General features: G+C 47.0%; 1 protein-coding gene across 2 annotated transcripts; it reads left to right on the top strand.

The window, feature by feature from the left end:
* The first annotated feature begins 700 nt into the window (after nucleotides 1–700).
* On the top strand, nucleotides 701–11,522 carry TAPBPL (TAP binding protein like). 2 transcript variants are annotated; one of them, XM_083149696.1, is made up of 6 exons: nucleotides 701–1,150; nucleotides 2,542–2,769; nucleotides 3,235–3,450; nucleotides 5,647–5,958; nucleotides 8,109–8,408; nucleotides 11,190–11,522. In XM_083149696.1, exons 1-6 carry the CDS (start codon nucleotides 1,102–1,104, stop codon nucleotides 11,342–11,344), a joined length of 1,260 nt encoding a protein of 419 aa, XP_083005822.1. In that variant the 5' UTR covers nucleotides 701–1,101; the 3' UTR covers nucleotides 11,345–11,522. The 2 variants fall into 2 exon arrangements, with proteins under 2 accessions (XP_083005822.1, XP_083005821.1); XM_083149695.1 differs by having other exon boundaries at nucleotides 703–1,168.
* Nucleotides 11,523–13,170: the final 1,648 nt, after the last annotated feature.

Raw genomic sequence — 13,170 nt, 5'->3', positions numbered from 1 at the left:
GGGGGTTGTCCCCTGTGCCATAAAAAAAATAAAATAAACCAGCGATGAACTCCCTGAAATGAGGGACAAACCAGCAGTGACAAACCATCGATGCTCCCTAACCATCGATGGTAGAAGGACATTCCTACAGCGGAGAGTGCTGTATCTCCCACTGCAGACCTCCCTGCAGCAGGCCCTTTAAGAGCAGGTAGGGTCATAGCGTTGACCCATATTAGGTCGACATGCATTGCGTCAACCACTAAAGTACGACATGGCTTATGTCGACTCATGAAATAGGTCCACGTGGCGAAGGTCGACAGGGTTGTAAGGTAGACACACGCATTCTGTCAACAATGGGAAGGTCGACAGTCAAAAAGGTTGACATGAGTTCTTTTTCCTGAATGTCGACATGGACTCCGTCAAAGTGTACCGCGTCCCCTTGCATGGCTGGCTGCGCTTGCCATGCTTCGGGCACGGTGCCTAGCTGTGCTTGGCACATTATTTTATTCTCCCACCATGCCCTAGTCGTGCAAGATAGGGCAAGAAATACCGCCTGTCTCAGCTTAAAAAAAAAACCGTCAATAACTCATGTCGACCTAAATTCTGCAGAGGTGGGCCACCCCTTCATGGCCAGAGAGCATGTAGTTAACCCCCCCTTAATAATTGTCTCTGAGTCAGTAGGCTGCGTCATGTGACCTGTGTGTGAAGTGAAAGTGAAAACTGAATTTGCCATTTTATATCCTGTAGCCTTCTGTGTGTATGTGATTGACGGTGTGTTGTGCGGTTGTCAGTTTCCCTGCACACTTGTGTACTGTGAGAAAGTAGTAAGTACAGTAGCCTGCGTCTGTGTGTATGTGTGTGAGCAGTGTGGAGTGGTGATATTGTTTTGTGCCTGCTGTTTGTGATCCCTGCTGTGGGTCTATTAATAATGGCATGCATTGTGTACCTTGTGTGTGTGTGGTATTTTATTTAGTTGCTTTGTGTTGTGTGTGCAGTGTGTATAAACACTAGTGCTGTACGTAGTTATTGTGTCACGCTAACTGTGGATATTGTTGTGACGCTGGTAGTAACCCTGTATACACCGTACGTGTACTGGATGCCTGGCACTGAAGATTAATTAATATGACGGAGAATGGATACTTCCTGCTGGGACTCCTCCTGACGCTGAACAGTGAGAGACAGCTGTGGGGTGAGGACGACACATGCAAAGGTCGACATGAGTTTAAAAAAAATATGTTGTCAATGTCGACTCCTGTTGACATGGACCCCCAAATAGTGTGACGCATATCCTCTCACACTATTAAGGGAAAAAAATCATGAAAAACTCATATTGACTTTGTCCTGTGTCTATCTTTTTCATGTCGACATTTTGACCCTGTAGATCTATTACATGCCGACCTTTTGGGGTAGACTGTCTATGTAGACACTGTAGATCTAACAGCCAGAACGAGGTATAAGAGAGGTGGGATGCGCGGGGAATTGGTCACCTATAATAACCAAAGTCTGGGAGGTTTTCTATTGCTGATTTAAAATTTGCAAGGCAGCATTTGATTGGTTGATACGGCTTCCATGGCTTATTTTTCTGGGCATCTATGTTCCTAAATATCTCAGATTATGACTTAGACATATCAGTTTGGGTCTAGCGGTGTGGTTTGGGGGTTCCTGCAGTTTTATTTTCAAATATATATATTTATATTGGAGAATTAGATAGTGACAAACTTTGTTGAGCTGTAGTGAAAAATATTCAGGGGTAGATGTACCAAATCCTGGAGAGAGATAAAGGGACTGATTCAGCCCTGATCAGAGAGCTGAGAATTCACAGCCCTGACGATTACCGGACAACCACGCATGCATCCGGTCCGCAGTACTCATGCACAAACCATACATACGAACAAAGCCAGCGATGGATAGCCATTGCTGGCCATTCCCAAGTTGAGTGACAGGCGCCGGGCGTTTGGGGGCAGCATGCCTGCGTTTTCTGCGAGTGACCCGGAAAAAGCAGGCTTTGTCCGGCTGTTGGGACCGGCTTCCTTCTCCCCACAGTCATCGCAGCTCCGAGGACGTCTACAATTACTTGGCGCCGCGAACAGGAGGAAATCATTTGATGGCGACTGATTGCAAATGGGTTTCCCAGTGTGCACTGCTGTGAACATATTTGCAGCTGTGCACAGGGGCGGGGGGGGGGGGGGGGGGGTTTGGGGGTGCGCAATTTACCTGATTGCTGGGCTCCGAAGATTCGCAGCCCAGCAAGCAGGTCTGAATAAGGCCCAAAGTACCAACCAATCTGCCATGTTAAAAACTGGGTTTGACAAATGACAGTTAGGAGCTGGTTGGTACTTTGTCTCTCTCCAGGTCTTAATACATTTGCCCCCTATAGTAGAACAGACTTGAGAGATCACTGCAGCCCAGCAAAGTGGCAGTGCCAGCATCTAGGGCCCTGATGTCTTGTAATAACATGGTTGGCAGAGGAGGGACAGAGGAAGGACACAGATACAATAGAAATAGTGCTGACTGGCAGGGTGAGGGGCAATCCTCACAATAATAACGGTCTTACAATTGCAGGTCCCTTGGTCCAGGCTGCAGCCGTTCCCCCCGCACTGCGCTCCGTGGATGTCATCCTCCCCTGTGAATATGTGCTGCTGCAGTCAGGTTACGGCGGACTTGGTTTTACGCGGCAAAAAGTGACCCTAATCCTGCGCAACATGACGGTGACTGCAGAGGAGCAGGCGGAGCCTTTACCAGATGTTCAGCTTCCTGAGGACCCAGAGATGACGATTTTTGAGGCCACAGGTCAGTTACCCTGTCACCTAAGGTGGACGCAGCCATGTCCCAAGAGGCATATTGGTACTTGTGTAGTTTCACGGCGCCAGTATGGCGCCGTGCGTCTGAGTCCCCTTGCGGGGCTCGCTTCACTCGCCCATGCTGCAGGCTCAGTGGCTCGCCACGCTATTTAAAATCAACTCCATGCCAACATGGATAGTGGGGGTATGAACTATCCATGTTGGCATGGAGTTTAGTTACTTTTTTTAACATAGTTTGTGGCGAGCGTAGAACCCGGAAGTAGCACCGTGGCGCCGTGAAACTACACAAGTACCGGCATATTTAATCTATCAGTTCCTAACTGTAATTTTCAAACACCTGACAGGAGCTGATTGGCTGGAGCACCATTGAAGATTAGTAACGAGGGATAAAACTCTGCAGGTTTGAAGAGAGTCTGTCCATCTAACTTCTTCTCTCTTTTGTCCCCCCCCCCAGTCAACCTTGCTCCTCTTCCATTTGCGGAACGCTTGCTGCATGTGGAATGCGAGGGAGAGGAGGCCGTCTGTGAAATCTCCCCGCTCTACTCCACGTTCTATGCCGCGCACATTCGTCTGCCGGAAATAAGCATTGCCATAGTGGCAAGAGTAGCAGCAGGAGCCAATGACGTATCAGAGGAACCTCTGAGTGACAACAGTATTATACCAATGACAGGTGAGGCTCTGACATGATCAGTGTGGGCAGACATTAGCGAGCACTATTACAGGTGCATTTTCACCACTGTCCTCTTACTACTATGCTTAAAAATGAAAGAACATGGCCGTGCTCTCTGCGCCCCAACAGGATATAGGCTGGGGGACCCAGCAATGCATATATCATCATCATATATCACTCACCTCTTCCACCCGTATCTATGTTCTTCATTAATTATATATCACTCAGCCCTTTTCTTCTGTGGTCTTCATTCATCATATATCACTCAGCCCTTCTCTTCTGTGGTCTTCATTCATCATATACCACTCACCTCTTCCACCCTTCTCCTCTATGTTCTTCATTCATCATATATCACTCAGCCCTTCTCTCATGTGGTCTTCATTCATCATATAATACTCACCTCTTCCACCCTTCTCTTCTGTGGTCTTCACTCAGCCCTTCTCTCATGTGGTCTTCACTCAGCCCTTCTCTCATGTGGTCTTCATTCATCATATCACTCAACTCTTCCACCCTTCTCCTCTATGTTCTTCATTCATCTTATATCACTCACCTCTTCCACCCTTCTCCTCTATGTTCTTCATTCATCATCTATCACTCAGCCCTTCTCTCATGTGGTCTTCATTCATCATATAATACTCACCTCTTCCACCCTTCTCTCATGTGGTCTTCATTCATCATATAATACTCACCTCTTCCACCCTTCTCTTCTGTGGTCTTCATTCATCATATACCACTCACTTCTTCCACCCTTATCTCATGTGGTCTTTAACCATCCTATACAGTATTACTCACCTTTTCCATCCTTCACTTCTGTGGTCTTCATTCATCCTATAACACTCCCCTTCTCTAACCTCCACTTGTGTGGTCTTCATTCATTATATATCCCTCACATCCACAAACCCTTCACTCATGTTGTCTTTATTTATCATATATATCACTCATCTCTACCACCCTTCACTTCTCTGGTCTTCATTCATCACATATCACTCACCTTTTCCCCCCTCCGATCTGTGCTCTTCATTCATCATATAATACTCACCTCTTCCACCCTTCTCTTCTGTAGTCTTCACTCAGCCCTTCTCTCATGTGGTCTTCATTCATCATATACCACTCACTTATTCCACCCTTCTCCTCTATGTTCTTCATTCATCATATATCACTCAGCCCTTCTCTCATGTGGTCTTCATTCATCATATATCACTCACCTCTTCCACCCTTCTCCTCTATGTTCTTCATTCATCATATATCACTCACCTCTTCCACCCTTCTCCTCTATGTTCTTCATTCATCATATATCACTCAGCCCTTCTCTCGTGTGGTCTTCATTCATCATATATCACTCACCTCTTCCACCCTTCTCCTCTATGTTCTTCATTCATCATATATCACTCAGCCCTTCTCTCATGTGGTCTTCATTCATCATATAATACTCACCTCTTCCACCCTTCTCTTCTGTGGTCTTCACTCAGCCCTTCTCAAATGTGGCCTTCATTCTGTGGTCTTCACTCAGCCCTTCTCTCATGTGGTCTTCATTCATCATATACCACTCACTTCTTCCACCCTTATCTCATGTGGTCTTCATTCATCATATATCACTCACCTCTTCCACCCTTCTCTCATGTGGTCTTCATTCATCATATAATACTCACCTCTTCCACCCTTCTCTTCTGTGGTCTTTATTCATCATATACCACTCACTTCTTCCACCCTTATCTCATATGGTCTTTAACCATCCTATACAGTATTACTCACCATTTCCATCCTTCACTTCTGTGGTCTTCATTTATCCTATAACACTCCCCTTCTCTAACCTCCACTTGTGTGGTCTTCATTCATCATATATCCCTCACATCCATAAACCCTTCACTCATGTTGTCTTTATTTATCATATATATCACTCATCTCTACCACCCTTCACTTCTCTGGTCTTCATTCATCACATATAACTCACCTTTTGCCCCCCTCCCGTCTGTGCTCTTCATTCATCATATATCACTCACCTCTTCCATGTTCTTCGTTATTTTCACCCCCATGACTTGCCTCATCCACTCTTCACCACATATCTCTTCTGTGGTCTTCCTTCATCTTATATCATTTACTTCATCCACCATTTACTTTTTGGGTTCTTTCTCCTACTAGTAACATCTTACGCTCTCCTCCTCTATTGTCTTCATCTTACAACTTTTCTTTCTTCAGTTGGCTTCCTGGTATCATCCTATCCACCTTCACAAAAGGCTTCCATCTCTGAAGAAGTGACGTTGAATTGTGAGGTCTGGGGGGACACGGAAGGAGTGAATGTGGAGTGGCACATGCAGAAGGATGGCAAAGGGCACAGACTGAACCCTGAGGAGCATTCTCATATCACCATGAAACAAGAGAGCACTGACAGGAAGAAAGATCTGCACCTGATCATAAGGCAGCTACGCGCCCATGACGAGGGGACGTACATTTGTGGGGTGACATCCGGAACGCACCAGCTGCAGCAAATTCTCCAACTGCAGATCAGAGGTAATCTAGTCATCTACAGGGGGAGGCTTTGGGAGCATTGATGCATGAAGGTTGTGGGGTCGTTAAATGGACCCCTAGGAGAAACCAAATTCAGAAAGATAACTTTTTAGTTTTGCCTGGTACAAATTATACAGCGTGAGGGAGTCAGAATGAAGGATTCAGACAGATCCCAGGAGAGACTTAGGAGAGTTTAGTCTAGAACTTGGGGCCTAACACACCCCTCTAATGCGGCCGAAGGGGAGAGAAATAATTTGTGGGTGCCGCCCATTGAATGAATGATTTCTCTCCCCTTCGGAAATAAAACTCACTCTAAACTGACTCTTATTTCCGTCGGTGTCCGCCGAAGAGGAGGCGGCACCAATGTCATGTGACATCAGCCGCCTGCCCCAGACATCAGCCCACCTGCTTTCCCAGGGGAACACCCTGTATTTTTATGGGAATGCCCATGAAACGCTGGGCGTTCAGCTGCATTGCCCAAGTGCCCACCCCCTCTGGAGGAAATGGCTTGGTGGTGGTGATGCAGCTGCTGCTGGGCTCATAGAGGTGGTGATGCAGCTGCTACAGGGCCCAAAGCGGTGGTGATGCAGCTGCTACAGGGCCCATAGCGGTGGTGATGCAGCTGCTACAGGGCCCATAGAGGTGGTGATGCAGCTGCTACAGAGCCCATAGTGGTGGTGAGGCAGCAGCTGCTGGGCCCATAGAGGTGGTGATGCAGCTGCTACAGAGCCCATAGTGGTGCTGATGCAGCTGCTGCAGGGCCCATAGCAGTGGTGATGCAGCTGCTACAGGGCCCATAGCGGTGGTGATGCAGCTGCTACAGAGCCCATAGTGGTGCTGATGCAGCTGCTGCAGGGCCCATAGCGGTGGTGATGCAGCTGCTGCAGGGCCCATAGAAGTGGTGATGCAGCTGCTACAGGGCCCATAGCGGTGGTGATGCAGCTGCTACAGGGCCCATAGCGGTGGTGATGCAGCTGCTACAGGGCCCATAGCGGTGGTGATGCAGCTGCTACAGGGCCCATAGAGGTGGTGATGCAGCTGCTACAGAGCCCATAGTGGTGCTGATGCAGCTGCTGCAGGGCCCATAGCGGTGGTGATGCAGCTGCTGCAGGGCCCATAGCGGTGGTGATGCAGCTGCTACAGGGCCCATAGCGGTGGTGATGCAGCTGCTGCTGGGCCCATAGAGGTGGTGAGGCAGCTGCTGCTGGGCCCATAGAGGTGGTGAGGCAGCTGCTACAGGGCCCATAGTGGTGGTGATGCAGCTGTTACAGGGCCCATAGCGGCGGTGATGCAGCTGTTACAGGGCCCATAGCGGCGGTGATGCAGCTGCTGCTGGGCCCATAGAGGTGGTGAGGCAGCTGCTACAGGGCCCATAGAGGTGGTGAGGCAGCTGTTACAGGGCCGATAGTGGTGGTGATGCAGCTGCTGCTGGGCCCATAGAGGTGGTGATGCAGCTGCTACAGAGCCCATAGTGGTGCTGATGCAGCTGCTGCAGGGCCCATAGCGGTGGTGATGCAGCTGCTGCAGGGCCCATAGCAGTGGTGATGCAGCTGCTACAGGGCCCATAGCGGTGGTGATGCAGCTGCTGCAGGGCCCATAGCAGTGGTGATGCAGCTGCTACAGGGCCCATAGCGGTGGTGATGCAGCCTCTGTGGAGCATAAATAGAAGACGCAGCATTGGATCACTCTGCATGAACATCGGCCATCCAGGTAACCGTTGACTGATAATGGCCGGGAAAGTCACACTGCGGGGTCAGGAAATCTTCATCCAAGTGGAGTAAAACTGGTTCACATTAAGAGCACTTTAGTTTTTATGTTTAACCCAGTTACATTGTTATACTATTTAGCTTAGCAGTACATTTATACTTTATTATATATCAGTTGCAGCTTTCATGTAACAGAGGGGAAGATGTATGAAGTGAAGTGATAAAGTGGAAGGTGATAATGCAGCAGCCAATCAGCACCTGTCAAGTTACAACTGGGTTTCAAAATGACAGTTGGCAGCCGAGTGGCTGGTGCGTTATCGCCTTCTGCTTTATCACTTCACCAGGCTTAATATATCTGCCCCAAAGTATACTATGATTAAGCGCCACTTAGGTCGAAAAGTCCGGGGCCTGGCCCACCATTCTGACCGATGTCTCTCTTGTCCTCAGAACCCCCTCAGGTGACAGTTTTCCTGAGCACAGAACCAAACCCCACCCTGACTTGCTGCACTAACCGATACTATCCGCTGGATGTGGAGGTGGCCTGGTCACTGAATGGGGCACCGGTGACCCACGTGTCCCCCGTGACGTCCAGTCATCGCAGAAACAAGGATGGGACCTACAATTTGACCAGCCACCTTCAGGTTCCCATGCCACCACCTGGAGCACCGTCGGACACCTACACCTGTGCTGTGTCACATGTGGCCCTCGAGGAGCCAATCGAGATCCACTATAATGTTCTCCCACAAGGTAGATATACAGGTCCACGTATATGTTGTAAGAGACATTTGGAAAGGTATCTGTGGGATTATGGGAGAGAGAAATGTAAGCTGGCTTGATGCTTGGAGCAGCTAAGAGATAAAGCCAAGTGGTAAGGGATAGGTGTTACATTATTGGGGAAGAGAGGAACGTTACGGCAGACTTGGCCAAGTGACAGAAAACACACAATTAAGAAAGAAAAATGTTAAGGTTCTGCCACCTTTAACATTCAACCCTGCAACCATGTGTATATATGCTAATGCCGCAACCGATTCTACCGCAACCAGCACTGCGTATGTATGCTAATGCCGCAACCGGCCCTGCATATATATGCTTATGCTGCAACCGATTGTACCACAACAGGCAACGCATATATGCTTATCCTGCAACCGATTCTACCGCAACCGGCACCTCATACTTCTGCAAACACAGCAACCGATTCTACCGCAACCGGCACTGCGTATATATGCTAATACTGCAATCGATTTCTATCACAACCAGCACTGTGTAGATATGCCAATCCCGCAACCGGTTCTACCGCAACCGGCACTGTGTATTTATGCCAATCCCGCAACCGATTCTACCGCAACCGGCACGACATATGCATGCTAATGCCGCAACCGATTCTACCGCAACCAGCACTGTGTATGTATGCTAATGCCGCAACCGGCTCTGCATATATATGCTTATGCTGCAACCGATTGTACCACAACAGGCAACGCATATATACTTATCCTGCAACCGATTCTACCGCAACCGGCACCTCATACTTCTGCAAACACAGCAACCGATTCTACCGCAACCGGCACTGCGTATATATGCTAATACTGCAATCGATTTCTATCACAACCAGCACTGTGTAGATATGCCAATCCCGCAACCGGTTCTACCGCAACTGGCACTGCGTATATATGCTAATACCGCAACCGGCACTGCGTATATATGCTAATCTGTAAGTGTGATGTATATCTGCAAAAAAAGGATCTTCCTTGCACGGGTGTGACAACCCTTTTCAGTACACTGCAGCTTGGCACAGCAACTCATTGTTTAGCGCCTCTATTTTGACAACTTGTTGTCATATCACCCTCCACCGTGTAGATGTATATCTGTACTGCCATTGTTGCTCGTTTTGACAACCCTTTGTATTACAGTATGTGGATTATTTTTAATGTCTGTAAAGCGCCTTGAGTCCTGTTGGAGAACGTGCGCTATATAAATAAAACTTACTTACTAATACCGCAACCGGCACTGCGTATATAGGCTAATACTGCAGTCGATTCTACCGCAACCAGCACTGCGTGTATATGCTAACACAAAAACCGATTCTGCCGCAACCAGCACTGCGTGTATATGCTAACACTAAAACCGATTCTACCGCAACCAGCACTGCGTGTATATGCTAACACAAAAATCGATTCTGCCGCAACCAGCACTGCGTGTATATGCTAACACTAAAACCGATTCTACCGCAACCAGCACTGTGTGTATATGCTAATACTGCAACCGGCACTGCGTATATATATATATAGAGAGAGAGAGAGAGAGAGAGGATATAGTGACCCTAATAGTGCGCTTAAGAAAGCATTATAGTTAAGAAAGTGTTATAGTACCTTGCTGTTAATAAAGGCACAAGGGGAAAAAGAATGGAAGAAAGGAATAGAGGTGCGCTATACTAAAAACACCACTTAGTGGCTATGTGCATACAATAAATCAGTAATAATTTGTTAAAAACCAGTTTACATTTAATGAAAGTTTTTCCAGCATGTAGGATTTCATCCACAGTTTCGAGTTGTTAAAAATGCCACATTTAGTACAAATCCGCAGCCCGACACTTTTTGTCCCTTAGGACTTTATATGGGGCAATTAATCAATCCAATGACAATATGTCTGAATGGAGGTATATCCTCTAGCAATAAGTTAGTGGCCAACAGCAGTGACTACAAACAGTTGTTAAGATCCACCTATTAAGTAAATGGTCTTAAACATAGTAGCAGAAAAGTTCAATCACAGGTGAAATAGCAGTGCTGGATGTGGCATTCCTCTGTCCACAATTAAAAATTATACATCCTCTCAATGTGAAATAAACTGTGAATCACAGGATCTCCTAGATCTCCTAGATATATATATATATTTATATATAAATGCTAATACCAAAACCGATTGTACCGCAACCAGCACTGCGTGTATATGCTAATACTGCAACTGGCACTGCGTATATATATGCTAATACCACAACCGATTCTACTGCAACCAGCACTGCGTGTATATGCTAATACTGCAACTGGCACTGCTTATATACTGTATGCTAATACCAAAACCGATTGTACCGCAACCAGCACTGCGTGTATATGCTAATACTGCAACTGGCACTGCGTATATATGCTAATACCACAACCGATTCTACTGCAACCAGCACTGCATGTATATGCTAATGCCGCAACCGATTCTACTGCAACCAGCACTGCGCATATATATATACCGCAAACGGCAATGTGTATATATATGCTAATACCACAACCGATTCTACTGCAACCAGCACTGCGCATATATATATATACCGCAACCGGTACTGTGTATATATGCTAATGTCACAAATGATTCCAAGCCTATTGAGATGCCAGCTGCGATCAGTGTTATTCCGTCTCGTGCACCTCTGAATTAGGCCCTGTACACGGTGCACGCCGTGCCGGAGTCACCAAATTGGACTAGGAGACCATTATACAGCACCAAGACACTCTGTCATTAATATTACATTTCTTTTCCTCTGCTCAGGAACTGCGATGTCCTCAGGAATCTTCGGCCTCATCATCGCATTCATCGTCTTCATCGTCGCAATGAGAGGCGTTTATATGTTTGCACGGACAGTGACGGATGGAGGAGCCCATGGGAAAAAAAACAAAATGATGAAAAAGGACAGAACTGAATAGGACTGAATGGAATGATGGCACCTTATAGAAAATAGGAAATTCCTACCAGTGGCTGTAATAATAATAATAATGTGATAACGTCTGAGTATTAGATGTACATAACGCTGAGAGTAAACTGCACATTTTAGGCTCTTACTGGATAATTTAAAGACTTCTTTCAATAAAATATTTGGTTTTATATTTGTACAAAATATACATGTAGCACTTTCTACTCTACAAGGGGTCAGAGGCGTAGGGAGGGTTCGGTGGGGCTCAATCTCCAGGAGCCGGGGAGGCGAGGTGGCACCCAAGCGGCCCCTCCAAAAGCATCCACTGCGGGCAGAGCCTTGGAGGAGACAAGTGCAGTGCGCCTAGCGCTACCAGAAGTGCGGATTCCGGGAGCGCTGGTGTGCTGTTAAAATGGAACCTCCTGGGCAACAAGCATGTAACCCCCTGGCAATAAGCATATAAGTCCCCTTGGCAATAAACATGTACCCTCCCACCTGGCAACAAGCATGTAACTCCTCCCTGGCAACGAGCATATAACTACGCCCTGGCAAACAGCATGTAACTCTCCACTTGCAACAAGCATGTAACTCCCTCTAGCAACAAGCATGTAACCCCCCTGGTAACGAGCATGTAACACCACCTGGCAATAAGTATGTAACTCCCCCTGGCAGCAAGCATAAAACCACTGACAATGAGTAAGAAATCCCTGGCAAGGAGCATGTAGGTAAAACAATTTCTGTAATGTATGGGGTGGATGCCTTACTGTGGGGGCATCATTTGTAAGGGGCATTTTTGTGTGTGGCAAATACAATGGTGTAAGCAGCATAACTGTGTGTGGCATAATATGTAATAGGAATTACAGTGTGTGACATAATGTGTAATGGGCATTACTGTTTGTGTGGCATAATGTGTAATGTGCTGGGGGGGGGGGAGTTATCAAAACATACACGCTTGGGCACGCCTGCTTTTTTTTCTGACACTCCCAGAATATGGGCGGTTACCACCCCCAAGCGCCGCTTCCTGTCATTGAAACTGCGAGGGGATTGCAATTTACGATCCATACACATTTTCTTTCGCTATTTGCCTTGGCATATGCGCATTTTATAATTGCTCGATTTGCAAACTCGCTCATTAGCGATCCATGCTGAATTATGTATGGTAATAGCGGCATGTCACGGAAACGGGTTTGGTGCGCTGCCTTTGATAACAGGACAGACGTTCATGACGAGCAGCGACCTAGACCGCCAAGCACATCCACTAAATCTAAACCTGAAGCCTGTTTCTAAAACATGACGTGATCATCGTTCAACCCAAAAAGAGGGCAATGACTTCCAGCTGCTGATGTGCCCTTTAGATGCAGAAATCTGATCACACTGCGCACCTCGATATTTAACTATGTTTCCGCTGTATGGGCATGGCCAGCAGAGCCGGGTTGTAATAATTTGTGGCATGTAACTGTGTGGTATTATGTGTATAGAGGCATTACTAATTTTTGGTATAATGTGTAAGGGGCATTACTGTTGTGAAATAATGTGTACAAGGTGCACTACTGTGTGGTGTAACATGTATAAAAGTCACTAGTGTGTGGTGCAGTGTGAATCTGATATTCTGATATTGATTGGAGGCACACAGGGCTGCTGAAAATTGATGTGGGAGTGTCGGTCCGTTTTATATATAGCTAACTACTTCTCACCTCTAAGGTGAAGTACCGCTGGTGACCACTAGAGGCCACTCGACAGACCAAATTACTCCTTAACAGAAAGTGAAAGCAAAACAATCTGTTCAATCTTTCTGGCTATGGAGAGAGGGAGCTGTGAGGACAATGATTGGAGGTAGAA

The sequence above is a fragment of the Crinia signifera genome, chromosome 6, assembly GCF_055691185.1.
Source record: "Crinia signifera chromosome 6, ASM5569118v1, whole genome shotgun sequence".
In the NCBI taxonomy this organism is placed as follows: domain Eukaryota; kingdom Metazoa; phylum Chordata; class Amphibia; order Anura; family Myobatrachidae; genus Crinia; species Crinia signifera.
This window is presented reverse-complemented; position numbering and strand designations above follow the sequence as displayed.

What these genes read in the sequence shown, in the direction of transcription:
- TAPBPL (XM_083149695.1), top strand. Translation starts at nt 1,102, where the DNA reads ATGACGGAGAATGGATACTTCCTGCTGGGACTCCTCCTGACGCTGAAC. An exon ending in CAGTGAGAGACAGCTGTGGG is followed by an intron (nt 1,169 to 2,541) that starts GTGAGGACGACA and finishes TTACAATTGCAG; the next exon opens with GTCCCTTGGTCCAGGCTGCA. An exon ending in GACGATTTTTGAGGCCACAG is followed by an intron (nt 2,770 to 3,234) that starts GTCAGTTACCCT and finishes CCCCCCCCCCAG; the next exon opens with TCAACCTTGCTCCTCTTCCA.